Source organism: Talaromyces rugulosus, chromosome VI (assembly GCF_013368755.1).
Source record: "Talaromyces rugulosus chromosome VI, complete sequence".
NCBI lineage: Eukaryota > Fungi > Ascomycota > Eurotiomycetes > Eurotiales > Trichocomaceae > Talaromyces > Talaromyces rugulosus.
The window spans coordinates 1,134,753-1,162,220 of record NC_049566.1 but is presented as its reverse complement, the minus strand read 5'-3'; the positions used below and the strand labels follow the sequence as shown (position 1 = coordinate 1,162,220).

The window sequence follows — 27,468 nt, the reverse complement described above, 5'->3', positions numbered from 1 at the left end:
AATTTTTTTTCAATTCTTGCTCTTTGTAGTTCTTTTCAAGGGAGTCTGGGCTCAGAAAAAGGAGAATTCAAATTATACTGTGTATAGCAATGGCCCGCATTGGTTGGTCATTTGTGAGACTTGTCTTTTAAACAGTTCAGCTATTCCCCAGCATCAAAGCTTTTGTTTAAGGTTCTCTCTGTTTCTTTTTTGTGTGTGAGTGTGTGAGAGCTGTTTTGGTTACCTCCCGAGTAGGGAGAGAATGGAAGAATTAAAAATCCCATCTCATTGGGATTCTCTATATAACACATTGAACAGAAACTAATTCCAGGGCGGGCCCAGATGTCAGTATCATATAGTTTTAAATACAAATCAGTCTACTGGTTCGCCTCAAGTCAACTAGGATAGTCTAGAATTTAAAAATAAAAAAGCATGAAATTTACATACATAGTTGAGAGTAAATATTTAGAAAAACAAATCATCCGAGAATGCCGCCTTGCTTAAATTTCATGTTCATGGTGTACGCAAACAACCTTTTTAAGATAATAATAGTGAATGCAGCAGCTATGAACAACGAAAAAAAAAAGAGAGAAAAAAATATGGTATCAAAACACGAGAGGCTATACATGAGGTTTAAAATGTTCGAGAAAGAGAAGAACAAGATGATGATGATGAAAAACCGAAAAGCCAATAAATAGACATGCATCCCATATGTTTCAAGGACGAAAAACGAAACCAACCAAACAAGATATGTCATAAAATCTTAAAAACATTCATAGCACGCTCAAATGGGTACTCACAACAAGCGTCAAACGTATCATCATCGTTGAAAAAAATGTATTGGGCGGTGTTGTGACGGGGGAGCGAAGCGTGTAGATATTCAGAAAATATATGGCCTCTAGATCGTTCTATCTAGGTTTTCATGGTATCCATCTGATCATCTTCGGAGCCCTTTCGCTTCAGTGGGATGGAGGTAGGTGACAGAGGGGACGTGGAAGGAGGATGAGCATGAGGAGCGCCGTCTACCAGAAACTCGGAGCCAACTGGTCAGCTTGAACGACGGGTCTCTTGCCATACAAATCGTAGTTTTGACTTGGAAGAGCGGAGATATCTGAAAAAGAGTTGGTTTGCGTACCTGGGGTACCATTCTCGGTCCAGACTTCTTCATAAGACAAGGGTTTCGTGTCCACGTCCATGGCTCCCTCCGTGTTGGGTCCAACTGAAACATTGACCGTAGACGGCTCGGGCTCGATCTCGCGGCAAACTGGTTCCACCAGCCTGTTTTTCATGGCTGCATTCACATAAACTAGGAAATACGGTGTCGGAGGGTTGGCTCGCTCCGAGTTTCGTTCCGATTTTCCAAAAATCTCGCTCGTGTCCTGGACTTCGGTGATTTCATTGTCGTTGTATTTGCGCCAAACCTCCTTGTCGAAATCGTAAATGTAAATGTAATAATGGCCAAACTCCACAGAGCCCTGATGCATGAAGACTGCATAGAGTCGATATGCGAGACGCTTGTAGTCACTAAATTGACTCGAAATCATTGTCTGTGTATCGTTGGTTTCTTGCTCAATATCTGCTTCTTTATTAGCTAAATCTCTTCAACAAAGCTTGGCCTCTGTTCAAAACCTACAGGCTAACTCTGTTTGCGTGATCTGCGAAAATTGCTCCAATTCACTTGCGAGGTGCGCGTTGATGTCAACAGAGTTGTTTCCATCTTGATCTTGCTCGTTCAACGAGGAAAGGTCTTCCAAAAGTTGCGACGTGTTCTTGAACAGTGTTGGCATGTTTTGCCCATCGGTCTCCTAATTGACAATTAGTTGCGCCCATTTCTCAGATATACGACAGACACTAACATTCAAACGCAGCAACTCTGCTTTTCGCACATCTAACGATTTGAGCTTTTTCTTCCAGCCCCAGCAATCCCTGCGTCGGTTGATTATTTCCTCTTTCTGTGTGTCCATGTATCGGTCGAGATAGATGGTTTCTTTTAGATCCAGATGATGCGTCGATTTGAAGGATACCTTCTTGACAGGGTCAAACTGGACCCGCTGCACCTGAATTTGCAGTATCGGCGGTAATTTACTAATCGAGCCAAATTGCTCTGCTATGGCATCATCAACCAAGACGTCCTGGATGTCAAATGCCCCGTCAATAGCCGAGTAGATGTCGCGAGAGCCTGTTGCGACATCAATCTTGATATCTGACCAGAACTCTTCTTTTGACCTAATCTCATCTTTTGCCGTTATATAGGACTTGGTTTTACCATAAAACAAGCTGCAAGGTTAATTGATTAGTGATGTCCCAGTCAACTTAAAAGGAGGAAAAATGGGTTTCGTACTCTTTGACTATGTCAACTTGTTCGCCATCAGATTCAAGGGTCCTCGGCTTTATCGCACATTCACTTTGAAAAAGGACATTGTTGATGACTTCTGTCACGTCTTGCTGAGCCCCAAGTTCCACCTCTTCAATGAGCTGTTTGCTCCGTTGGGCTTCTGCAGGGCGTGGGGGCACTGGAGGCGGTCTATTTGGCGGTTCTACATTCTCTGCAGGCTGGGAGACATCATTTGGCGGATTCTGATTGTCCGATTCCTCTATCGTCTGCTGGACGCTGCCAGCTTGGTCCTCCTTGACATGTGTAGGTTCGGAAACGAGAGTCGCTTCGCTATCAATGTCACTAGCAACCGGGTCTTTAACTTGAGTGTCTTCGGCGGAAATAATATTTTCAGTCGGGATATTATCACTAGAATTTGCTTCTGCCGGTTGAGGTGGTCCTAGTGGTCCCGCGACAGGCATTCCATTGATTTCACCGAGAAGAGACGGTCTCAGTCCAGAAACAGTGGACCTTCGGCGAATCTCAGCCTCGTTGGTTGAGCTGATCAAAGTCAATCTAGCCAACTCTTGCTCGGGTCGCACAGAAGCTCGAGGGGTTGTTATCATGTTTTGGAAAAGGGTGCGAAGTTCTCGCAAGACTATGATTAAGATTCAGTTAACGTGAGCATAGAGTTTTGAAAAAAAGTGGTAAGACCTACATTTCTGGGAACGTTCAATTTCAAACTTTGAAACTTTACGAGACCCAACCTTCTTTTTGCGCAGGGAGTCTTCGCTCAAATCGGTTTTGGCGTCTTCGAACTCCAGAACCATCCCGCGGAATGGTTTGACAGTGAAGTAGAACTGAAGTAGACTGTTGAGGTAGCAGGTATTGCCTATGTTCTGAAGGCCAACAGGCCATTCAGCTAAGTTACGATCACTTTGCGCAACGGAGTCCGATACAAAGCTGCTTAGCATCGGGCTGTCCTTCTCCTTTGCAATGATTGCTAAAGCGCGAGAGTATGTTTCCACTTGAGCTGGTGCTTCATCAACGCAGATAGTATAGGCTGCAATGATAGCATCATCACCAACTGTTCTATCAGGGATTTGAAGAAGTCGGTAGGCGTCGCCAACGTCCATTTCTCCCACTCCGCTCTCACCTGTCGTAATGAAATGCCTCAAGCCCTCCGAATTGCGCGCTTCTGCAATAAGTGACAAGGCCTTCTGGGCAATTCCTTTGCTACTAGGACTATCATTGATCTTGGTGGTATACATCGTTATGACAAAGTCATCTGGCGTATTTTCTTCTACGCCGAGAAACACTTGGGCTTGCTCGGCAGTAGAGACCCTGTCTTCGGCGACGGATTTGATGCGCTCACTTCTCCTTGCATCGCCTATTCGGAAAAGCTGTTGCCGGGCTTCGGTCTCTTGCGTGCTTGAACTGATGTATGAATAAAAGCTTCCCACTATCAGCTCTTCTGTGAGAGTCGGGTCGTCTGGGTTGAGGCTGAAGTATCGGTAAGCATTGTGGAGATCCTCTATTGTGTAAGCGCCTTTGCTATACGCCATCATAACAGACTCATTGATCGTATACCCATCAGGCCCTCCTCTCAGCTGAGCAATGAGTTTCAAGCACTGTAGGTAATGTGGGCCCTTTGCTGGGTCAACTGCAACTTGACGTTGGTATGCTTCGATAATAAGGTCCGAGGACATATCTTCCAGCGCGCCAAGATCCTCATAGCAAGGCTGTCCAGGCATTTGAAATTCGATAAAGCGAGTTGCTTTCGAATAGTTACTAGCTTCGAGGGCATCAAACAGTTCGTTTCTGGCCGGAGCAAGCGGTTCCAAAGAATATGGCGTCTTCTTTTCTGATGATGGTCGTTGCTGTATCAATACCGAGAGTTCATGAATGGTGTTGTCGAGAAAGATATTCAACTCGTCTCGATAAGGCTGTTCAGCAGAAGTGTCCGGTGTGGGAGGATTCCAAAAGCCCTCATTAGGAGAAAAGGCCAAATACGTCAACAGGTCTTTGCAGGGCTGCCCATCGACACCAAAGCAGACAACAAATCGTTTATTAATAGCAGAAATAGGTTTGCTGCGCTCGGAATCGTGAAGAGCATTGTTTAGATAAGCGGATAGATTCGACAGAACGGTGAAAGGATGAGGTCGAGCAATCCCTTCCAAGCGTTCAGGGTGAGCCGCAATCGCCTCATCTGCGCGTTTATTGACCAGTTCCAAGTCAGTCAAAAGTTGTACGTGCTCTGGGTGCAGCACAGAGGACATCACGCCCACCGACACGGAGGTGCCGCACATCGGATATGAGCAGCCATAGTAGTAGCTTTCCACGTGTTGGCCCTTTGGCGTTGTCCTCCGAGTGCCAGATTGGTAGACAAGATGATGTAGATGGTTTGACGTAGGCCCTGCATTCCCGGGATACGACACCTTAACCTGGAGATGACAGCGGCATTTTGAACAAACGGCAGACACAGTCGAAACTGCCCCGCGGCCCCGTCTCTGTTCGGAAGGAAGAACATATGTCTGATTCGGTTTAAGGGTGTAGGTATGATTGCAGGCTGTAGGTGACAACCATTCTAGAGGGCCAGTGTCTCCCTCTTGGAATATAGGAGGGGTATCCGAAAGCAAGTTACGGCCTGACGCTGGAGGATTCTGGGGATCATATAGGTTTAAATCTTGTAAAAACCGCGGGGCAGTTTTGCCTAGTCCGTCGATACGGTTAGACATAGATGTAGATGAAGGATGGCTTGATTGACAACTTACCTGCCCGTTGGTATAGAGACGTCATATGTGTGGCAAATGTGCAACGAGGACCTTCAAATACCAGGATTTGGCGTGAAAAATTCCAGCAAGACGATAACTCCTACTGAATCTAGTTGTCCAAATCCCCCGATGGTATCTACTCCAAAATAGTGACTGATGGGCGGGGAATCGCGGAGAATAGGCGATAGACGATTCGATAGAGGAAAACGCGAGCGGATTTTGATGGTGACGACGACGATGGCCAAGTACTCGATCGTTAAATCTGCCAGTGACAGTCCGATGTGCTTTGCTAGCAAGCGAGATCTCAACGGTGTGTATTGAGGGGCAGACAATCAATCAATAGCGCAGTGGATGACGAGTCTGCGAAAGCTCATTTCCCGTAGAAATAAACAGTTTTAACAAGGAAATATATCAACCGGGCGCTAGACATGCAGTCACAAGATAAGTAAGCAGCAAACGAAGCTGCCAGCGTGTTTGGTCGTGCTAGCCAGTTTGTTTGCCTGGAGCTTGCTTGGAGGTGCCAAGGCTTAATATCCGGGCAGTCAAGTGATACAGTGCACGCGAAATGACGGGGTAGAAAGCCGGACTGGTTCTGCAAGGCCCTGGATCATCTCATCGACAGCCTTTCGTATTGCTTCCAGCAGTGCCAGCACTGTCACAGGTTCTCCAGTTGACTCTTGAAGAGCACTGTGCTGTATGGCGCTAGGCCGATTGTGTTAGGCGGTGGCAGAATGGGGGCCGGGCAAAGTCCAACATCCGGGGGCGGACGAGGACCACAACGACGTCTTGTCCAGTCGCGCATGCTTGGTGTGCTCCAGCCCACAATGGCTTCACAACACACGGAAGAGAGGATCTACCATCCTCAAGATGCAATTGCCAACACGATCAAGAGCGCTACTTTGACCGGAGGCGCCGGTCTCCTCACTTCGGCCGTCCAGAATACACTGGCCAAACAGAATGTCGGCCCCCTCGGCATCTTCTTTCGAACCGGTGGCACCATTGCTGTCTTTGGTATGTCAATGGCTCTGCCGTTCAAAAGACACAGGCGAATGCTTACAATTCTTTCCTAGCGGCAATGGGCGGCACATACACATTCGTGCGAACCGCGTCCGCAAACCTGCGAGAAACGGAAGATCCGTATAACGGAGCTCTCGGTGGTTTCTTTTCCGGCGCCATCCTTGGACTTCGCGGTGAGTTATTGTGAAAGACTCTTGTCGACTCGACAGGTTACTGATGACTAGAGCAGCCCGAAGTTTCCCCGCTACTTTCGGATACGGAGCGGGTTTGGCAGTGGTCCTGGCGGCTTTTGAATCTACCGGAGGCACTCTGTGGGGATACAAAGAAAAGAAGAACTTGGATAAATATGAGGAATTAGAGAAGCTGCGTACAGCCTACCGACAACCCGCGGAGAAGACATTCGCAGAATTGGGCGAAGGACGAGGTAAGGACCTACAAGCACTCCCAACTGACCGACGACGGGCTCATCTAATTCGCAATGTGTAGGTATCTACGGTCCTGGTTACGCAGAGCGCCGACGAGAGAGGATCAAAGAAGCGTACGGTATTGACGTTCCTGCGACATCTTCTACGTCGTGAAACAGAAATGGCGTCTCTTTTTTGTAGATTACTTCCATTCCACGAGTGACAAGCGGATCACTTTGATGCATTTTTTTTTTCTTTATACGTAGGCTACAATCCCATTGATTTCCTAGTTATATTGATCCCAGCCATGACGGCTTGTGAGATAAATTACTTGCGTCTTTTTATATAGACGCGGTTTAGCGTGACATCAATATTACTGAACATTGAATAATGAAAATTGCAGAAGTGCAAGAATTCAATTCAATATTGAAACATCTCAATTAATACAAAATCTATGGAAGTGGATATTTGCAATCGGAGTACTTACCAGTTCAATCAATGGATATTAAAATAAACCCAGCACATCAGCCTTCGTCCAATAGCCAGTATGGTATCAACATGCTCAGAGAGGATTAACTGTGGAGAAGACCGAATAGGCAAGACGTGAACAGCGCCGGAAACGTTGCTATTGACCGAGCCATGGGGATGCTTCGTTGATATCGGCGCCATTCCGCCAATTCCGAGTCAATGACGTCGAGAATCACCAGCTCCCCATACAATTCTACTTTTTTGCTACAATATATTGCTACTTTTCGGCTCAATAATAAAGCAGGTTAAAACTTTAAGCTGAGTGGAATTTCTCGTTCCAGCAGTCAAAAAGGGAATGGTAAATCCCGGGGGTTCGGTATTATTACGTATTGACTTATTACTATTAAGTCTTAACTATACATAGTAAGGCCAATTGGAAAATCACTACGGATGGAAGATACATCCACCAGGATTATTATGGATTCTGGAATACTAATAGTATTGATGTAGGATTTTGTCTGGGCAATTCATCTCTCCTTTTGTGGAGCACCCCGAGAGAGAGAGGCCTTTCGAATGCAAGAAGTTCGCTCTTCAAAACAGTTGTTCAAACGTTTGAGTGTGTTAATTAAGTTTTGCTTGACACAAAGCGCTTCATGGAGAATCAATCACGGCATGCTAGAAGCATCCGAAGCAGGATTTGAGCCTTCAAATCTGCTGTGATCAGATCCAGCAACCCTTTTTTTTTTAGTCTGGTCTGGCTAGCGAACCAGCTTGACGTTGCAAAGGCCACGGCGAACTACCCCTAAAGTAGTAGTGATATTAAGCAGGCTAAGCCACCCAAGAGCGCGGCGATCGACGCCAATAAAGCCCTTTTCGAATGCCTCTACGTAGTCGTCACCGCCACAGCCCCTCATCGCAATCTTCCCCAGCACAGAGAGAGAGATTCGCGCAACGGCCAGCAGTTTTGATGTGTTTTAACTGTTGGAAGTAACGATTGAAGGTATTCTGAATGCCGTAGACGTAGGAACGAGTGGGACACTGCACATGTTTGCTGCATCGTGTGTGGCGCTTGCTCGAAGGCACATGCAGAGGACCAAAGTTTAGCCTATGCCAGTTCGATGGGCAGCACGCGGAGACGAGCTCTGGGGCCCAATGGCAGCCCCTAGCCTGGAAGATCGTGGGCGACAGAAATCATTAAGAAGAATAATAGGGGGAAGAGGGGCGATGTGCGAGCCGGATTGATCGCCAGTCGGTTGTGAGTGGCTTGACGGCCGCCTTGAGCTGTTCAGACTTGTCGACGTCATCCGCATCCGTCACCGGCGCAACAACTGGTCTTCGTCCTTGGCTGCTTAAGTTAACTATGGGCGCTTCCTCCACCACCACCACAACCATACCATAATTATCACCACCACCATTGACGCACATTAGTCCGTCCTCAATTTGCGACCGCCTCCAACGTGTTGTTGCTGCTCGTCCACTGCCGCTGCTGCTCGATTACCACCTCGGCATCGTCGCTCTCCTTTCATTCCTGCCCCCCTCTTCCTCCGCCAGCTGACTCCGTGCTTTCTTTGCCTTCGCTGCGCTTCTCTGTCGCATCTGAATCGGCCTGTTTTCCTCTCTTCAACTGCAAATACTGCGAATTTCTTATGGCGGGGTCCTCCTAGAGTTCGTGAGTCGCGGGTTTTCTAGGCCGGCAGGCAGTCATCATCGTCACGGAGACAGGACCAAGTCGTCTCGGTCTGGTTTTCCACCATCATAAATTAGAATCTATCCCTTTCATTCCATTGTTTCCACCCCTCCTCTTTGCGTCGGAGGAACAATGACAACCGCACAATCCCCGTCTCAGGACGGTTACATGCCCAACGACCAGTCACACCTGAGCCGCGGATTCAGTCTGGGCTCTGGTTCGCGACCAAACTCATACATCGCCAATTCCATCGTGCCCTCCGATTTTGCCGTCTCCCAACCAACGCATATCACCGAGCCCTCCACTTTGCCTTATACGTCACGCTTTAACGAGGACATGGACGGTAGTCGCCGAAGCTCTGCTGTCATTGACGGCTTTCCAACCGGAGCAAGTGGCTTGCAGCGAAGCGATTCGCAAGCGTCTCATACCAGCGCCGCCCCTTCTAGAAGTGGCACCCTAAAAAAGAAGCCATCCCTAAGCAGAAAAGGCAGTCTCAAGCGAACCGGTAGCAGGCGCAGCATGCGCGCAGGTAGTGTAAGAAGTATGAATCTTGGCGAAAAAGAGAAATACGGTGACGAAGAACCTGGGAGCGCTTTCTACGTGCCAATCCCCACCACTGGCAACCCTACGGATGAGCTAGCAGCCCGTTTTCAATGTATGTGCTCGAGTTCCCAAGCTGCGTGCCGTTAACAACTGACAATGATGTTTAGCCTGGCGCAAAGTCCTTAAGGATCTGGTCGTATTCTTCAAAGACATACAAAAGTCTTACGAGACAAGGGCCAAGTTGCTACTCTCAGCCGGAAACCTCGTTAACAATATGACCCTTCCTCCGACCTTTCTGGAGTCTGGTGGTCTAGCTGATGCGACGGAGATATTGCGTGATTATCACAAGCAGGGTGTCGCTGAAGCCAATAAAGCCCGAGAGGTGGAAACCGAGGTGATCCTTCAGTTGACTGGCCTGAGAAGTGATCTTCAACAGAAAACGAAGGAGATCAAGAGCTTGTCGGGTGATTTTAAGAATAGCGTCGATAAGGAAGTTGAGAACACGCGCAAATCTGTGCGCAACTTGCAAGAAACATTGGGCTTGGTCGATGTTGATCCATCTGCTACCTCTGGCAAACACGACCCATTCATTCTCAGGTTGCAGGTCGACAAGCAGCTTGAGAAACAGATCGAAGAAGAGAACTACTTGCATAGGGTATGCTAGCCTTGCCTCTTCTTTCATCGGAAGCTTACTGACCGTATCAGGCGTACCTGAACCTCGAGCACTCTGGGCGTGAGCTTGAGTCAATCGTTGTCGGCGAAATTCAGAAGGCCTACAATGCTTACGCCAGTATTTTGAAACGGGACGCGGATGAAGCTTACGACACCGTAGAGAAGCTTCGAGCTGGCCCTATTTCTATGCCCAAAGATCACGAATGGAACAACTTTATTTCGGAGAGTGACCAACTGGTCGACCCTCGAGTTCCAGTTCGAAGCATCCAAAGTATCACTTACCCCGGAAAAGATCATCCCGCAGCAGCTGAAGTTCGTTCCGGCATGCTTGAACGCAAGAGCAAGTATCTCAAGAGCTATACTCCAGGATGGTACGTCCTACCATCGTTCATTCCGTTTTCTTTTTTCCCATTTCCACACCCCTCTTGTCGTTGCTGCATTGCTGACATTATTCAGGTACGTGTTGTCTCCAACACATCTCCACGAATTCAAATCGGCCGATAGAATAGCTTCCCAGACGCCCATTATGTCCCTATATCTACCAGAGCAGAAGCTTGGGTCACGCTCCCAACCCGATTCCACGTCTCACAAATTCATGCTCAAAGGACGACAGACCGGCGCCATGCATCGCGGCCATGCTTGGGTATTCCGGGCTGAATCCCATGACACAATGCTGGCCTGGTTTGACGACATTGCAAATCTAATCGGAAGGACGGGGGAGGCTCGCAACGCATTTGTTAGACGCCATGTCCGAAGTCTAAGCGGCAATAGCTTCAGAGAAAGTTCGATCAGCAGCGACGGTGTGATGGATGAGGATGAAGCCGATCAAACTCCGTACTCGAGTCAATCAGCTGTTCTTCGACGGGCGCCTTCAGGGGCAGCGGTAACACCGGCACAGCGCCCTCAACCAGGTGGGCGTTTCCCAAGTGATATACAAATCGACCGCAACTTACAGGCCACCTTGTCACGTTCTAGTGGAGAGAGTAATGGCGACCGAGAAGGTTTAGCGGATGGGGAAGGAACCCCATTTGACCAGAGTCAACCAATATCGCAAGACCCGAATGACCCTACACAACACCAATTACCCTATCGATCGAACAATGAACACGAAACATATGCCGGAGAATGGATAGCCGCATCCTCTCCAAGCGACCGCGACCCCAGTCGTACACAAGAACACGTATCGGAGCTATCAAGCCAACAAGAACCTCAACTCGTATCCCCTTCCCACGCCCCGATTATCGTCAACAATGAAGCGCAACACACAGAGCAGGGCAATACGAACGTTGACCCAAATTCCGCCAATTCGCCTACGCCTTTCGTATACGCCGGCGTAGGACCGAATATTTCGGATGTCTCTGAGCTTCAGAGGCAAGAGTCTCAACACTCGAGACAGACACATTCTACTTATTCATTATCTGCCTCAACTCCAACGACCACGACATCACCCGTTTCTGAGAGCAATGCTGCCACACGCCCCGGGGCACAATCGAAAGAGAGCGCTTCCACCATTGACTTGCTCAATATGCCTGGCAAATATCCTCGTACTATGACTGGCTAATTCCTACCTCTTGTTCTTATGGCTGTTTTGTTTTTGTTCATTGTTTGGTTTATTATGCGTCTGGTGTTTGCGAGATGGGGGTGCATTGAACCGACTGTCGTTACGGTTTCTGTTGAGCGGTTTTCTTTTCTTTTCCTCTCTTTTTTTTTTCCTTTTCCTCGTTTCCTCTTGTGATTCTTTTTTTACTGGCCTCGAAATGCTAATTTCGAGATCTCATATACCAGTTAAGATACTCTCTATCGTTCAGTTGCCTGCCTGGCCCCCTTTTTTTTTGGAATTCTGTTTGTCCTATACAACTTTCCCTTTTCTTTTCTTTTTGGCTTGATGCCCTGTCCAATTTTTTTTTACTCCCGTTTATACATATTTTTTTATCTCTATATATACCGCCATTTTTATGTTTTTTTTTTTTTTTTATAAATTAAGATCTGCAGAAACGCTCTTTTAGTTTTTAAAGGGTCTGGTCGTACATAAAAATTTGATATTGATTGATACTTTATTGTTCCTACTCAGTGCAAGTACGTAATTGTGCCCCCGTTTAATATTCAATATAACATTGTTAATACGTTCTGAAAAGGTTGACAAGTCATAATAAGTTTCATCTCCTTCCACATCGAAATCAAGACCCTTTTCCAGGCAGCAAGCGCAATAGAAACACAACATTGGAAGGCAAAAGAATAGTATCACCACTTGATGATAAACAAGAACTCCCATAGTCGTACATATACAACGCACCATGTATGGCCCTTCTAATCCGACCTCGAAATCAATCTCTTAATTTTTTTTAAATGTGCCCACTCTCATGATGATAAGGGCGGGGTCGCGCAGAGGTAGAACTGAAAATCGGTAACTTGCAGTGCCAAAAGCCCAAAGACAAAGACGTTGCTTGTCGGCTGTTCTCCCAGATGACGAAAAAAGAAGAGACCAGTTCGCCAGCAAATAAAAAGAGCAAAGGGTACATGGCAATGTTGGCAGTAGAATTACATTATCTGGTCTTGGGTGAGACCACCGGGGGTTTCAGTTGCATCCATTGCATCTTCAGGTCCAGAAGGATGGGCGTATTTGACAAACGTGATGCCCAAGGGACGGCCACCGTACTGATAACCGAAGAATTTGGCTGAGTGACAAGTTAATAAGACAAGTTGGAGAGAAATCTTCAATACAATGGACTTACAAATTGCTGTCTCTGCAACATCGGCGCTCTCGAATTCCACTACACCAGTGCCGCGAGAGCGACCATTGGTTTCATACTGAATTTCGGCGCGTTCAACCTTTGCAATAGTGGTGAAAAGATCGATAAGGTCTTCGTTACAAGTCGACCACGGCAGCTATTAACAGAGTTAGCATTTCCTCATAGAAATTCTTTATGTTGACAATACTCACATTACGGACATAGATAACCGCGCTTTTCTCACCTCCAGAGGTAGCGTAATCGGTGAAAGGATTAGGAGGCCCAGGTGGAGGTGGAGGAGCATCATAGCTACCACCACCAGCACCAGCACCACCAGCACCACCAGCGAAACCACCACCGGCGCCGCCACCAAAACCGCCTCGTCCGTATCCTCCTCCAAAGCCACCGCCGCCGCGACCGCCAAAACCGCCGCGACCCTGGAAGCCGCCACGGGCTCCGAAGCCACCTCCGAAACCACCACCACGACCACCAAAGCCACCTCCGGGGCCGCCACCTGCATAACGGTCCTCGCGAACCTCAAGGATTCTTCCCTGCCAGTCATAGCCGTTGAATTGCTGGATAGCAACGCGGGCGTCGTCTGCAGATTCGAAGACGACAATACCGGAGCCTTTCGGGCGACCACTTGGGTCACTCAAGACATCTGCGCGTATGACGGCGCCTTGTTGAGCTGTAGACGTAATGGTTAATTACAGAATGTGATCTCAAATATCCTGATTTTCAGACAGCGTCATAAGAGTTTGCACTTACCAGCTTGGCGGAAGAGATCTTTCACATCTTGCCAACCAACATTGAAAGGAAGCTAATTGGCCATGTCAATATACCACGTCTTGGTTTGCGCCGGCGCACCAGTGATTCAGAAAGGAACTAACGTTAGAGATATAAAGCTGTCGGCCTCCACCTCCCGGCGCACCCCTACTAGGAGCACCACCGCCGAAATCTCTGGAGGAAGGCGGGCCAGTAAAGCGTGGTTCGGCCTCGCGGTCCTATATTGCAGATGGGTTCAAGGTTAGCACTGTCTCATATGTAGAAGAAGGAAATATGTACCTCACGAACGTAAACAAGACGACCCATGAGGTTCTGGTTGCTCAGAGTGTTCACAGCATGCTGAGCTTGGTCCCTCGTAGCGTATTCCACAATCCTATGTGACCAGTTAACACTTGTTTTCTTTTGGTGAGGATTGGGTTCAAAAACTTACCCGCAGCCCTACAATTATCGGACAACCATGTCCCAACCCGTCAACCCAACAGTCCAAAATAACCAAGAAAAAAAAAACCAGGAAAAGACCAGCCATAGCTACACGTTGGCGCCCACCTTCGACATTCCATTCGGAAGTAGTAAAACATCGGCAAAGAGAACTTCTCCGGCTACACGAGAATGATACAACCAGTTAATAGTGTATCAAAACGGAAGAAAGCACTTGCGAAAGGAAGTTAGCTCACCCTGTCTCATGAAATCTTTGAGGTGATGCCATTTGACATCGTACGACAAGTTTCCGACATAGACACGGCGGTCCTGTTGAGAAGAGTCGCGAACAGTCTGCATCATTTGATCTCTCGCTACCGAGCGGTCTTCAAACGATCTTCCTGACGGTGGCCCACCACGTCCACCGTAACCAGATCCTCCAGAAGTGCCACCCGCACCACTCATAGGCGATCGTGATCTGCGTTCACTACGACGATATTCGTCACGGCTGCGAGAGCGGCTGCGAGGAGAATATGAGCGACGCGAACGACGAGGACTGCGTGAACGGCGAGGACGATCACCACGTGGAGAACGAGATCTCTCACGCTGCATTATACGTTAGTCTGAGCGTGAAGAGTTTCGAGGATGAATGAAATTAAACGAAATGACAATCGGCAATTTGAGTGATGTTGATGTGGGCGGAATGGGATACAACACAAAAAGTAAGGTAGTCCATGATGACCCGGTCGTGCCAATGGGCAGAGAACAGGGGTAGAGGTAAGAGATTATGCAAGACGGTCATGGTTGAAGTGGCCTCTCGGCCGCTTCTATTGTTTGGGTTTCCGCCATATATTCATAGGCGTAAACCGCATCGTCGATGGGGAACATGATCATCTTGAGAAATAAAAGAAAATGACAGACTTACTTGATTAGGCCGATAAACGTCGGCTAATTTTAAACACAAAAGACGTCAGTACCCGATTGTAGCAGCAATCTGGTTTAACACAAAGGAAAACAATGGTTGGTAGAGCCCAACCTGGAGTGAGAGACGATGTCGCGAACGACGGCACGGTGTAGGAAGTAAAAGGAAGATAGAGAGAGGGAGAGAGAGAGAAAGAGAAGGAGACCACAAAACTGTTCGGTGTAGGGTTTGATTCTCAGGTGCGCGGCAATAAGCAATTGATGTATGCACTTGCTCGAATTTTGTCTATTAAACTGCGAGGAGCGCGGCCAAGACAAGAGGGGGGGGTTGAGTGATGGGCTAGATCAGTCGGAAGGGGAGAGGGGGTTGCCGATGGTCACATACAAGGTACTCCGAGTGTCACTTGTACGAGGGTGGGTGGTAGGAACAATACGACCAGCAAGGGGAAAAATCGACCAAGTAGTGCGAGAACACAAGGACAAGGACAAGATCCGGGGAAGATAAGAGAAATAAAGGAAGACGGTAATGATGAAAAGCAAAAAGTAGTGAGGCACAAGGGCGAGGAAGGGAAGACAACTTACCCATGATTCGTCCGGAAATGGGTGCGAGAGCTTGCAGCGCTCCCCTCCGTTCAAGTTCGAAAGTGGAAAGCTAAGGTGTAAGGCAGATGCAGCGCTGCACGAGAGGGGGGGAGTGAGCAGATGGTGGAGGGGCCGCGAAAATAAGCCCCGGGAGGCGTGTCCGTCCGAGACGTCAAGAAACGGTGGCTGTCGACAGGGATGAGTTGGGGGTCGAATGGAGAGAGTCTGGACACCTGCGCAGGTTGTCAGTGGCAGAAACAGCGCTACCCCAAAATAGCAGTGGGACGGTCAGATTCCAGCAGGACGAGGATGAGAGAACGGGGACGCGGCGATAATAATAATCAACAGTTGGGGCTGAGGGGAACGGACGGCGAGCCAGGGGGGTATAAGTCACAATCACACAGCTGCCACTGTTGATTAGCTGCTGATGGCCTGATGCTAAGAGGTGATAGTGGCTGTTGCTTAGATCGGCCATCGACGATGGAGCAGCAGCTCAGCAGGCACCGATAGGCAGCGAGAGGGGAAAGACGAGGGTGGATTGACTAGGCAAAGACAGATTCCCAAGCTGCGCGTTGATTGACGCGTAGCGGCATCTGTTTCACCTGGCTGGCTTGTGGCACGGCGGGCGGGGGGAGGAGAGAACACGGACGAGGATCGACTGACCTGGGTCTCGCTGATTGATGAATGGAAATTGCGATATGGTGTTCTGCTTGTTGAGAGTCGACGCCAAACACTGACAGCGTGATGGTGGTGGTGATATGTCGCGGTCGTGGTTGTTGTCGTCACTTTGCGTATCGAGGCTGGAGCCGAGAGCTGAGAGAGCTCCGGCTAGCGGCCCCGGAAAGACTTTTCACGGCAGGCGGGTCCTTCCTTCCCTCTCCGCGCGCGCCAGATCGTATACTAATTAATTACACGGTCCGTACGGATGCGGTAACAATACCTGTAATAATTGCATCCAGATTATTATACTGGCTCGGTCAATAACAGTTCACAGAGCAATTCAGGAACTTCCGTTCTGCGCGTAGATCTACACCCTCACTACTAAGCTCTGCTAGTTGTCGCATGCCGAGCTGTTGCAACGTAATATTATTATTTTAATGCAGGCTTCTAGGTAAATGCAGCGTAATGCATGTTGCCGAATAGGGCTTTGCCGTTGACGCCACACGATGGCTGGCTGATTAAGATTCAGTGGGGCTGGACAGCCAATCACGGCGCCTAGGCTGAGCTGACGTTGAACCCCCGCACATTCTGGTTGGCCAGTAACAGTGGACCGCAGAGCGCGGACCCACTATGGCGCCACTCACAGTCGTGAGTGGCTGGCCTGGGGGGGATTTTCCAAAATAAAACCAATAGTATCCATGGATCAGCCACAATGCCGGTCTCGACCAGCCATTCAGAAGGCTTGGGATAACAACAAAAGCAACTTAAAACACTGTGTATATACTCTGTGAAGTGGGTGGAAATAAACTCCACTGATAATGACCAATCCAGAGTAATCGTAATTAGCTCGGCAGATACACGATACATTCCCATTTCCCAACCGAGGACAGTCGCACAGTCACTACTACATCTTAGTCCACACCCATATAATATTGAATAATAATATTATAAGACGAGCTGTGAACCGCGCAATTCGTCCGGCCGCCGAGGAAGGTGGAGCCGACGAGCCCTGCAGCTGCCCGAAACGAGTTAGTGCCGCCCTCGTCCATCAAGTCCCGACTTCTTTCGTCCTTGCCTACGTTGATGTTGTGAAGCTGCACGCCGTGACCTTTTACTCTTGATCCAAATGAATCGCCGGCGTCTACGGTCCACGAAGTTGAAACGGTGCTTCAATCGGGTTGCATCGGCTTTGAGAAACAACATGTGCGCATATTCAGCCTTGTGGGTGATGGCTCCGTCAGCGTCATACCGCCTTTCACAGCATTCGGACGACCTCTTTCTCAGCCTGACAAGACAAGATAACAACCCAGTTCTTCGGGAAATCTATCAGTGATAGCTGTCGATTCTTTGGCCACGGTTTATTCGCCGCGTGCAGTCGGCTCTCGACCAAATTGAACCAACATTCGGTAAACCCGCGGCAAGGGTTGAGACAATTCAAACCTATTTTCCTCTTGCACTAGGCCAATTGCATCTGTATACATATAGATGTGCTGTCGGCTTCAATATTAGCCAGTCAAAAACTATTTTGGGGCCCAATGCCTTGGGCTGGGGGCGCACGACCATGCCGCCATACATGTTCCGTCACGCACCGTCATATTTTACTCCGGAATACAACTCGGCCGATCTCATATGAAATATGTCTAAAGTGATCGTCTTTTAATGTGCTCTAAACGAAGTACCTAGTCGTGGTATTGTTTATCACAGGACCAGGGTTTCGGAGATTATGCCGTCGTTACTGAAACTTTTCAGTCCATTAACAAACTGTTTACAGTGTATAGTCCCATGCTCTGGTGGACTTGTGACTAACCAGCTTACAGCCTTGGAATGCGACTGGCCCACCATATCACATCACCAAGAATACTTCACGCTCGCAGCACCCGTGTTATGCAACCCACCAAGACGATCTACCGCATGGGTTAGGCTAGAGTTGAGTCATGCTGAAGCACAAAAAACACCCGCAGAAGACCAAAACCCTGGCCATTTCGGTCATCGGTCATCGCGATCCACGAGCACTTTAACTTGTCCATATAGGGTCTAATGGGAACTCTTATCCACATTGGCCTAACACCGAGGATATCCAGCCTAATTACGTGCACCCATTTTGGCATCAACCAAGGCGGTTCAGGGTTCCCCATGCTAGTTCTGCAGTGCATGGGCCTCTTAGCCTTGCTGGCCCTTGTGCCTCTCCGAATTTGGACTCGGAATCGGAGAACCGGCATTCATTCGCCTCTTTATTGGTTAATATTGAAAAGAGCTGGAAAATCAGTCCCCTCATAATTTCCTTGTGGCTGACGATGCTGCCCAGTCACTGCATAGATGGTGCATCCTGCAATTAAAACCCTGTCTAGCGTGCAACGCGACCCTTACTAGGACAGGGTGGCACAGAGAAGGCTTCGGATTTGTCGTTGGATTGACCCGGTGTGAAACAAACCTCGTTTTATTGTGGATTTTCCCTCCCAACCAATTGTATATTTTCCAGTTTCTCCTACCCTGGGAAGACCCACGTTATGACCGTACTCACTATAGCCGCATAAATATTCCCTATCCCAATCATTGGCTATTGATGCTATCCTGCCACTAATTTGATGCCACTGATTTCTAGGTTTGACAGGAATAGCCCGTTGATCTATCTCAAAACTCACTTATCGACGATGACACAAGGCCACAAACTGAACCTTATGCCAAGAATCACTTTTCTCTCTCGGCAGAGACCATAATGACACTTCTAGCTCTATTTCTATATTCACGAAGCCAGAATCTATGACAACGTGTGACAGTCGATAATATCAGAGTTGTGCATACTTTCAGCTTCGGAGAAGTCCACTTTGTCACCAAATTGATTTCGTTACGAGGAGTAAGCGACATATATGAAGCAAACTAACCGAAATTCTGCATAATACGTAGCAAATAACCACCCCCTTGCTTCGAGCCTATCGAGTCTATCAAGGGCCTCGACTCTCGACTTGATGTCACATGAAAAAAAAACACACAATCGAGTACCGAATTCCCGGGAGACTTGTCCAAAGCCGTGCAATAACCATAGCCGCAATATATATCAGCGTCAGACTCCCCGCAATACTCAATGTTGATACATTCCACTCTTCGCATGGCGTGGTAGTAAAGATGTCGCTTCTTCTAACGTTTCTCTACTTACTGACTCTGTTGCGTTGCGTGGAATGGGAATTTGTAATGCACGTAGTAGTCGACCGTTGCATGCGCATTACGTTCATTAAGATCCAGCATTATGTGATTAATTTGAATGGCAATAGTAGAAGTTGTACAAAACATTCATTGAACATTGAAGATATAAATTTGATGAAATCCAATATCTAGTTTCAATTAATCCTAGACTATTTATATTTTCTTAGGACCTGATTGGTTAGTTCCGGCTTAAAAGCAATCAAGAAAACAGCCAGTCGAACCTGAATCCATGTTATCACGAGACATAAATCCAAAATTAAAGATAGAGTTATTCTGCACGCATTATTATTAGAGTGTGGAAGTAATAATGGGTACCGCTGAAGGTTACTAGCCAGCGTCCTGATCAAAGCCAAGCCCGCGGAAACAGAGCTAGTTTCCCTCACCCCAACGTCAATCATCATCATCGACAAGTCTTTTCAGTTGACCTCGGACTTTTCAACACGCTGGATAAAAGAGCCGATCTACTACAGTTCATACAACGTTGATCAGATACTGCAAGCTCACAATGGCTGCGCTCAGCGATTGCCGCCTGGCAAGCAAGGCGACAAGCAACATCGCAAAAGCCTTCACTTCCACCCAAAGCACAATCGCCAGTCGATCTCTGAGCAGGAAATACGCGCTGAATCGAAACTGCGCAATCACAGTCCACCAACCGATCTGCAGCCGTCGTCTATCGACTGCTCCTCGGCTTTCGTCGCAGCTGAGATGCTACCACTCGCAGTTCCACCCACCTCTTCCAACGCATGAATATACCAATTCGCAAACCGCAATCCTCTCTGCCGCCCTCAAACACATTCCTGACCATGGCTTCACAAAGCAGGCATTGATGCTTGGCGCGCGGGATATGGGGTTTTTGGATGTTTCGATACAGCTATTCTCCAGACAGGAGATGGACCTCATAGTATTCTGGCTGGCAAGCAGGCGCGGATTATTGCGATCAAAAGTGGAAAATGGTCTATTTGAGGGGAAAGGACAACTGGGTGTGGACGAGAAGATCAAGACTCTGATCTTGGAGCGATTGAAGATGAACAACGAAATAATTCACCGCTGGCAGGATGTACGTCTTGAAAAAAAAAAGCCTGAAATTCCTGAACTTCCTCAAAACTAATACATATGACCTAGGCCCTCGCTCTCATGTCGTTCCCATCGAATATTCCTCTTTCCCTATCCGAACTGCATTCGCTCTCTTCCGATATTTTGTATCTCGCCGGAGACGCCTCAATTGATGCCTCATGGTATACCAAGCGCCTATCGCTATCAACTCTCTATGCAAGTTCCGAGGTCATCATGACCCGAGATTCGTCGCCAGACTTTTCCTTTACGGAAGGCTTCGTTGAGCGCCGTTTCCAGGATAACGGCGCCATTAGCGACAAAGTGGGTGGTGTGAAATCATACTTGGGCTTCATGGCCGGAACAGCCGTTGGTCTGGGAAGAAGCTGGGGGTTGAAGATTTAATCGTCCGGTCTTTGATACAAGCTGTACTGTATACTATGCCCTTCATTTATCGCTGCTCTTTCTTTCACGTTGCTTGTATGTAATTGTAAATAGATAATACATCTTGCTCTGGATGGCTCGGAGCATCCATTTATAAGCTCCTTGATGCAATATAAGCGAGAAAGCCTTCCCGAGACCAGACTGCTCTGCTAATCCTGAAGTTTAGATATTAAAATTGATTTTCCGAACCTTTAAAAGCTCATGATGATTCACGATCGTCTTAATTGATCACGTGACTGCGCGCGCCTCTAATTTCACTTTACGCGTCCCCGGACGCTCGTTCTACAGCACGAGTTCATCTGATCAGTCAACCCTTCCAAAGCGAGAGGGGGGAAAAGCCGTTGGCCTTTGTTCATCTAACGAAATTATAGGCATAAAGCAAACCATGCGCGGCCAAACAGAAGAACTCTCCGAGTTTGAGAAGCAGCGACTCGCGAACATCGCAGAGCGCGACGCCCTCCTCAAGAAACTCACACTCGAAGCGCAATCCTCCGGTCTTTTCGCAAAATCATCTCCTAAGACGACCACCACCACCGGTGCCAAAAAGGATGCTACCTCTTCACGATCTAAAAAGAAGGCCGCTCCCCGTATCAAAAAGGAGGATGAAGCGCCCCCAGTGCGCCGCATGTCGTCCCGTCTGCGCGGTATTACGGCCGACAGCGAGGTTGCAAAACGCAAGGCAGATGTAGCGTTTGAAGAGGCGCAAAACGTTGAGCGAGCGAAGAGGATGCGCAAGTCTGATTTTTTCACGCTGGATAATATGTTGGTCTCCGGCCAGAAGCTAAGCGGCGACGCTCTCATCGGGATCGATGTGGTCACCAAGGGAGTCGCGAAGCCATATGAAAGAACATTTGGAGATGAGGATGTTAAAAAGACGACGGACAAGGAGCTTAAAGCGCTTAGAGAGGAAATGAGTAATCTGCAATTGTGGGATCAATGGGAGCCAAATAGTATGCGCCCACCATATGTTCTTGGAATTGTGTATCATGTTGCTGATTTCAATGTTTTTTTTTGCAGGTCTCAAGATGACGCCCGAACGAATCTACACAATGACATTCCATCCCTCTGAAACGAAGCCGTTGGTTTTCGCTGGCGATAAAATGGGTCACTTGGGTATAGTCGATGCATCACAGAAACGGCCAGAGATCGGGGAGGATGAGGACGAGGAGCCAGACGCCTCAATAACAACGCTCAAACCTCACACTCGTACCATTAGTTCAATGGTCATACCACCGCAAAAGCCCACGCATCTCTATACCGCGAGCTATGACAGTTCCATCCGAGAAATGGATCTCGAGAAAACGACATCTGAAGAAAAATACGCGCCGGAGACTAGATCCATGGACGAACCCATTTCGGGTATCGACATGGCCTCTGATGACCCCAACTGTATTTACTGGACAACCCTTAGTGGGTCATTCAGCCGCTATGATCTACGCAGCTCCAAGAAGAGCAACTCAATCACCGAATGGCAGCTTTCAGAAAAGAAAATCGGCGGGTTTTCGTTGCTTCCATCGCACCCACACTTTTTTGCAACGGCGAGTCTTGACCGTACAATGCGCCTGTGGGATTTAAGAAAACTCTCTCATGAAAACCCAGAGCCCGTTGGCTATCACGAGAGTCGATTGTCGGTTTCCCACGCAGCTTTCAATACCCAGGGCCAGATTGCTACTTCTTCTTACGATGACTCTATCAAACTGTATGATTTTGCAAACAAGGGCATTGCATCGTGGGAAATAGGTCACAAGCTAGACGACAAGGAAATGAAGCCCGACACCGTTGTGAGGCATAATTGCCAGACTGGCCGCTGGGTTACCATGTAAGCTTTTTCCTATTCTTCTTTTTTTGTGAAAAAGTATTTTTTCAGCTAACAGCGCTATGTACAGACTCCGACCCCAGTGGCAACAAAACCCCCAGTCTTCTATTCAGCGTTTCTGTATTGGGAACATGAACCGTTTCGTTGATATCTACAGCTCCAATGGAGATCAACTAGCTCAACTAGGGGGCGAAGGGATCACTGCTGTTCCAGCTGTCGCTGTTTTCCACCGAAGCAAGAATTGGGTTGCTGGCGGAACGGCTAGTGGGAAACTGTGTTTATGGATGTAATATTTCTTCTACTATTCACCCTTAGATAGAATCTTTGTATTGTAGAAATGGACGTCTAGATTGTTTTTTTACAATGTCTGAATCAAGTACATCCATCCTAGTCTTCATTGGCTGAGGGCCACTCGTGTATTGGCCCCCCTAGTACATCTCCTATCTACCTATATACCTATATAACATTGAGCTTCCCTATGTACCTGTTTTGATATTTCATAGATATTTTTCTTCGCATATATAAAAAGGAGCATGTGCAGACTCATACTGAACCCTCCCAAAAAGGGTTCTCGGCATCAAACCACCAAACCAGTTCTAAAAACGAGACCAGTATGCAATAAAACAACACAAAGAGAAAAGGAAGAATAAAAAAAACGCTTCGGAAGTCAAGAAAAGGGAAATATAAAATAAAAAGTATGAGAAGAAAAGAATTAGGAGAGGGTATCCAACACCAAATCAAATGCATACAAGACAAAACGCTGGGGATAGGGTTGGGTTTCGTGCGGGGAAACGTTAGGCGTGAAGGATAAAAACCGTCGAAAGCTGTTTTTTATCTCCGTGCCTAGAGTGAATCGTGATATTAAGCTTTTCGTGGGAGGGAGAATACAGAATAATAAGGAAAAGTGAACATGACGGCCAACGAAACTTTTGCGAGTTACGTTATAAAGCCGAATCATGGTCTGATCACTCAATAAGCAAAAAGCCGGCCAATAATGCCCACAAACAAGTAGGCCACACCATTAACCAGACACCTAACAAACGATTCTCATGGACGTTCATCAAACTGTATATATGGAGGTCTTTTTCTTTCATTTGAGTGAGTAACAGACTGTCAATGTTTATTCTTTATTTTTGCGTCTGGATGGCCCGGGAACGAAATCGAGAAGTCGTAACTTGCTTGCTGTGTCCCGTCCTATTGTTGAGTGTCGGCTCTTGGAGCCCTCTGGGTTTTCGAGGGAGTGTTGTGACGAGTTTCTTGAGCTGGTGCCATTCTCACGGGGGTCAGATGACCGTGCCCTGGTGAACGGTAAACGGTGGTGCTCCCATGTCGCCGAGGAGGAACTAGGAGGAGTGTCTTCGTCGCCTTCTCCACCTGTATCAATCGACCGACGTGAAGTAGGCCTGGCTGGGAAGTATCCAATAGAATTGCGTTTATTCGACGAAACGGGAAGAGCAGTGAATGGTGTCTCGGTGGCAGGAGTTTCTGCTTTGGACGCATCGTCATAGAATGTTATTGATCGGTCCATCGATTCCACAAGCTCCTCCCATTTCACCTCGTAATTCCCGTTAGGCCGCTCAGCCTGTTCGGCCTTACTGAAACAGTCTCTAGTCCGCTGCTGGATTTGCAACGCAAGAGCGTTGAATCTCATGATGTTCGGATCTGTCTCTTCCATCTCCCTCAGCCTGCTCGGAGCGTTCTTTAACCAAAGTTTGATCAAGGCTGCAAAGCTTCTGGATTGATCGATGAGGAAAGGAAGACTTGGAAACCCTTCTTTAGAAGTCTCAGGCAATCGCCCTAGAATCTGAATTGGAGTGGCATATTGAGGCGTAACCACCTGGGTGGGCCGTTCGGCGGAGATTGAACAGATAGAGTCTACAAACTCTTTGAAAGCTGAGCGACTCGAAAGAAGAAACTTGTTCATTGGTTCCATCCACGGCTCTTTGCTTCCAAATGTGGTCATATTTGCGAGACCCTGAAGAGCTTTGGCAATAAGGGTTAAAGTCCGTTGAGCGCGAGGACGCGGGTGTTCTATATATCTTGTTAGACAAAGGGGAAAAAAATTTTAGGCAGCTGCAGGGTATACCTTTCATTAAACCGAATAATTTAGGATTCAAGATGGCGGGACAGAAGAATCGCAGGAATAAAAACCCCGAGACACTGCTGTATGTGACGGAGCGTAAGAAGTCACCATAACGGTCCTCGGCGCAGGCTCTAACATGCCTAAAAATACGTCGAAGTTCCGGAGGGCATTTGGAGGCAGACGCAGCAATCGATTTCCAGAAGAGACTGGTAAGCCCGATAAGGTTTCTCCAGTTGCGTTCCAAGTCTTCGGGGCGTTCGACACGCATAGGGTCTACTTCACATTCAGGATCACTCTCATCTAGGTCGCGAATTCGCTCCCCAATGGTATCCTCCAGGTAGTCTTTGCCTAGACGTCTCATATGCATGTCAAGGGCTTTGGTCAGTAGTGAATTGCCTCGGAAGAGTAAATTGGCTTCAATGGTCGCAGATCGTCCGAGATCTCTTACGATTACCTCTCGCTCCTGACCAGATTCCTTCGAATCGTTGGAATGTAGCCTTGCAGTGTACCTGAATCGATTATGGGCTGTTGAAGCGGTGTCTCTTCCGAAACCATCAATCTCATCCTCAACCAGCGCTGCAATCCAATCGGCGGCTTGCCCTGATACCTGGAAGATGTTAAGGAAAAGCGAAGAAAGCACATTCAAATCGGTTGGCAATATTTGAACCATGTGTATCGTCAGGTTGTTGGGGAATGCATGGAGTAGCTCTGACAGGGGCTCGTATTCGTGTGACATCAAGACAATCGTTTCATCTAATCGGACCTTCATGTACATGTCTCCGACGACTTGGTCTCTGTGGTCGATGATAGGCCACCATTTCTCATGATCAATCCCTGATTCGAGTTCGTCCAGGTGTAGGTCGACTCGTCCGCACGTAGCATCGTGTGAGGAGACTTCAAGGTCATCAAGAATGGACATGGGGTTAACTTGAGCATCCAAGGTGTAAGGACCATGAGCAATGAGCGTCCAATCCTTTTGTGCAGGATTAAGCGTCTTGAGGAGGACAGACACGTTGGAAAGAATAGGGGGGAGGTCGGTAAAAGTAAAATCTTCTCTCCAAAAGGGATTGGATGTTTTCTCTCTAACTGCCGTCTTGGCCCTGACCTCGCCGTCTAGAAGTACTTCGGCGTAATAGTCACTGGATAGAGTGGCTTCTGAAGAAATGGGGTGTATTCTGCCAGATGACGGATCCAACTCTTTTTTGTTAGTGTTCGTCAGCTTAGCCTCGGTAATGCGAACTGAAACAAATCTCTCATTGCGAAACATATCAGCGATTGATGTATTGGTTGGGTTAAATGCGTTCTGAGGTCGAATAACGGGGTCCTCGGATATGGCAGTTTCAGGTCCGTATAGTTCGGGGATAGTAAATGCTCGTAGTAGTACAAACCATACTTCAAAGAGCACTCGGGTTTCCAACGAAAGGAAAACTGGACGCTCAGTGGAGTCTGATGCCGCTACTGCAGCATACTGAGGGTAAATTGCGATACAGTATTCGCCACCCAAAACGGACGGCTCAAGCTGCTGCACAGCACTGCGGGCCAATCGCGACAGTTGGATAACGGCTAGGAGCGACTGCTCAGAGCGATGGCTAGCCTCTGTGAACAGTTTGAAATAACCGTTTTCATGTAATGCACCGCTCACGCTTTGCCAAACGGGGTTTTGTTTTTGTTGTCGATAACTTAATGTTTTCCAACCAGGCACAGGACGTGCGCCGGAAACGGTGGGCTTTTCCCATAGTAACATATTCCCAATCTTGATAATAGCAGCTTCCTTTTGGCTTGTACTTTCGGAATTTCTCCGGCTGTCATTAAAACGACGGTCACCGATTGTAACCGACTGAGGCTTTGTTCTCTTGTTCTGAACACCTTTCGGACGAATGGGTTGCCAACACAACAGTGCTGCCAGCCAAGAGTCAAATGTTTCATTAACGTGGGGCTTAAGCTGTAAGCCTAAGCCAGACGAAAACGTGAAGACGCTTAGATACGTCGATTGCAGCTCGGTGTCAAAAAGCGTCCGGACGTGGCATCCACGGAGATCGGGAATCAGTGTCTTTGCTTGGGCCACTTCTCCTTTAGCCTGATATATCAAGCTCCCCGAGGCAACATTGATAGCACAGTACCCAGACGACCATTGGGTGTTTGGAGCGGTTCGAAAGGAGAGAATGCCATGCATTCTTCCACATGTTGTTTTCATTAACTGGAGGATTTTGGCCGAGTCGGCGTTAGATAGGGGAGATAAAAATGTTGCTGGATTCCGGGAAACGCCCGTAATCAGCCCGGGGACGCCGCCTAGAGGCGGTTTGGTCAAGCGTTGCCGACTGCCAGTTTGACCGGCATAGGTTGGTGATTGTATGATAGAGGGATAGCCGATAGACCCCACTGATTCCTCGGAAACCTTTGTATTCAAGGGCGTCGCCGTAGCATTGATTGATCCAAGACGATTCCGAGTCCGTGTGAGGAAGCTGGGTGATATTTCACTCCTTTGTTCGTCTAAAGTGGTGGTCTTTGACCGAGCGCGTTGACCTTTTGCCTCACTTGTTGGATCCTCCTCGTCGCCGGCGGAATGGTAAGGGCTAAACTCCCGACGGCGGTCCCAGTCAGTATTTCTTGTTCGCGCGGTCGAGCGAGGAGAAGCGGTAGTTGCGGGCGCAAAGTCCGGTTCTGACAAAGAGGACTGGTTGCCGGTGTCAGATACAGAATCCGGCGTCACCGTTCTGATTGTCGCTTGCTGAAAGCTATCTGGGTAAACCATGCCGTGTCGATCTTTGGATGACGACTTCTTGCTCGGTCGTCGCTCAATGGGGCGACTGTAGATGCCATGATGAGATGAGTTTCTCCGAAACCCATTGGAGCGTTCCTGCTCCATCTTTCCTTATATTCTCTCGGCGCAGCGTTGATACCAAATCTCTGGTGGAGGCCGA

At 48.0% G+C, this 27,468-nt stretch overlaps 7 protein-coding genes across 7 annotated transcripts; 4 read left to right on the top strand and 3 right to left on the bottom strand.

Annotated features, from left to right (window-relative positions):
- Positions 1 to 1,001: 1,001 nt before the first annotated feature.
- TRUGW13939_10750 (uncharacterized protein) lies at positions 1,002 to 5,092 on the bottom strand (the record flags this gene model as incomplete). The annotated part of the gene is made up of 6 exons (XM_035493860.1): positions 1,002 to 1,555; positions 1,613 to 1,784; positions 1,836 to 2,256; positions 2,321 to 2,951; positions 3,012 to 5,006; positions 5,068 to 5,092. The coding sequence occupies 6 exons, from the start codon at positions 5,090 to 5,092 to the stop codon at positions 1,002 to 1,004; spliced, it is 3,798 nt and encodes a 1,265-aa protein (XP_035349753.1).
- A 799-nt stretch (positions 5,093 to 5,891) lies between these two features.
- TRUGW13939_10749 (uncharacterized protein) lies at positions 5,892 to 6,662 on the top strand (the record flags this gene model as incomplete). Its single annotated transcript, XM_035493859.1, has 4 exons — positions 5,892 to 6,078; positions 6,138 to 6,257; positions 6,314 to 6,508; positions 6,571 to 6,662. The coding sequence occupies 4 exons, from the start codon at positions 5,892 to 5,894 to the stop codon at positions 6,660 to 6,662; spliced, it is 594 nt and encodes a 197-aa protein (XP_035349752.1).
- A 2,113-nt stretch (positions 6,663 to 8,775) lies between these two features.
- Positions 8,776 to 11,419, top strand: TRUGW13939_10748 (uncharacterized protein; the record flags this gene model as incomplete). Its single annotated transcript, XM_035493858.1, has 4 exons — positions 8,776 to 9,298; positions 9,354 to 9,841; positions 9,892 to 10,229; positions 10,315 to 11,419. The coding sequence occupies 4 exons, from the start codon at positions 8,776 to 8,778 to the stop codon at positions 11,417 to 11,419; spliced, it is 2,454 nt and encodes an 817-aa protein (XP_035349751.1).
- Positions 11,420 to 12,396: 977 nt separating this feature from the next.
- TRUGW13939_10747 (uncharacterized protein) lies at positions 12,397 to 14,592 on the bottom strand (the record flags this gene model as incomplete). The annotated part of the gene is made up of 10 exons (XM_035493857.1): positions 12,397 to 12,533; positions 12,591 to 12,744; positions 12,800 to 13,275; positions 13,356 to 13,407; positions 13,478 to 13,591; positions 13,653 to 13,746; positions 13,804 to 13,811; positions 13,920 to 13,972; positions 14,048 to 14,396; positions 14,452 to 14,592. 10 exons carry the CDS (start codon positions 14,590 to 14,592, stop codon positions 12,397 to 12,399), a joined length of 1,578 nt encoding a protein of 525 aa, XP_035349750.1.
- Positions 14,593 to 19,659: 5,067 nt separating this feature from the next.
- Positions 19,660 to 20,609, top strand: TRUGW13939_10746 (uncharacterized protein; the record flags this gene model as incomplete). Its single annotated transcript, XM_035493856.1, has 2 exons — positions 19,660 to 20,211; positions 20,277 to 20,609. 2 exons carry the CDS (start codon positions 19,660 to 19,662, stop codon positions 20,607 to 20,609), a joined length of 885 nt encoding a protein of 294 aa, XP_035349749.1.
- Positions 20,610 to 21,033: 424 nt separating this feature from the next.
- On the top strand, positions 21,034 to 22,754 carry TRUGW13939_10745 (uncharacterized protein; the record flags this gene model as incomplete). The annotated part of the gene is made up of 3 exons (XM_035493855.1): positions 21,034 to 21,598; positions 21,666 to 22,467; positions 22,535 to 22,754. 3 exons carry the CDS (start codon positions 21,034 to 21,036, stop codon positions 22,752 to 22,754), a joined length of 1,587 nt encoding a protein of 528 aa, XP_035349748.1.
- An 830-nt stretch (positions 22,755 to 23,584) lies between these two features.
- Positions 23,585 to 27,413, bottom strand: TRUGW13939_10744 (uncharacterized protein; the record flags this gene model as incomplete). Its single annotated transcript, XM_035493854.1, has 2 exons — positions 23,585 to 24,495; positions 24,551 to 27,413. The coding sequence occupies 2 exons, from the start codon at positions 27,411 to 27,413 to the stop codon at positions 23,585 to 23,587; spliced, it is 3,774 nt and encodes a 1,257-aa protein (XP_035349747.1).
- Between the last annotated feature and the right edge of the window lie 55 nt (positions 27,414 to 27,468).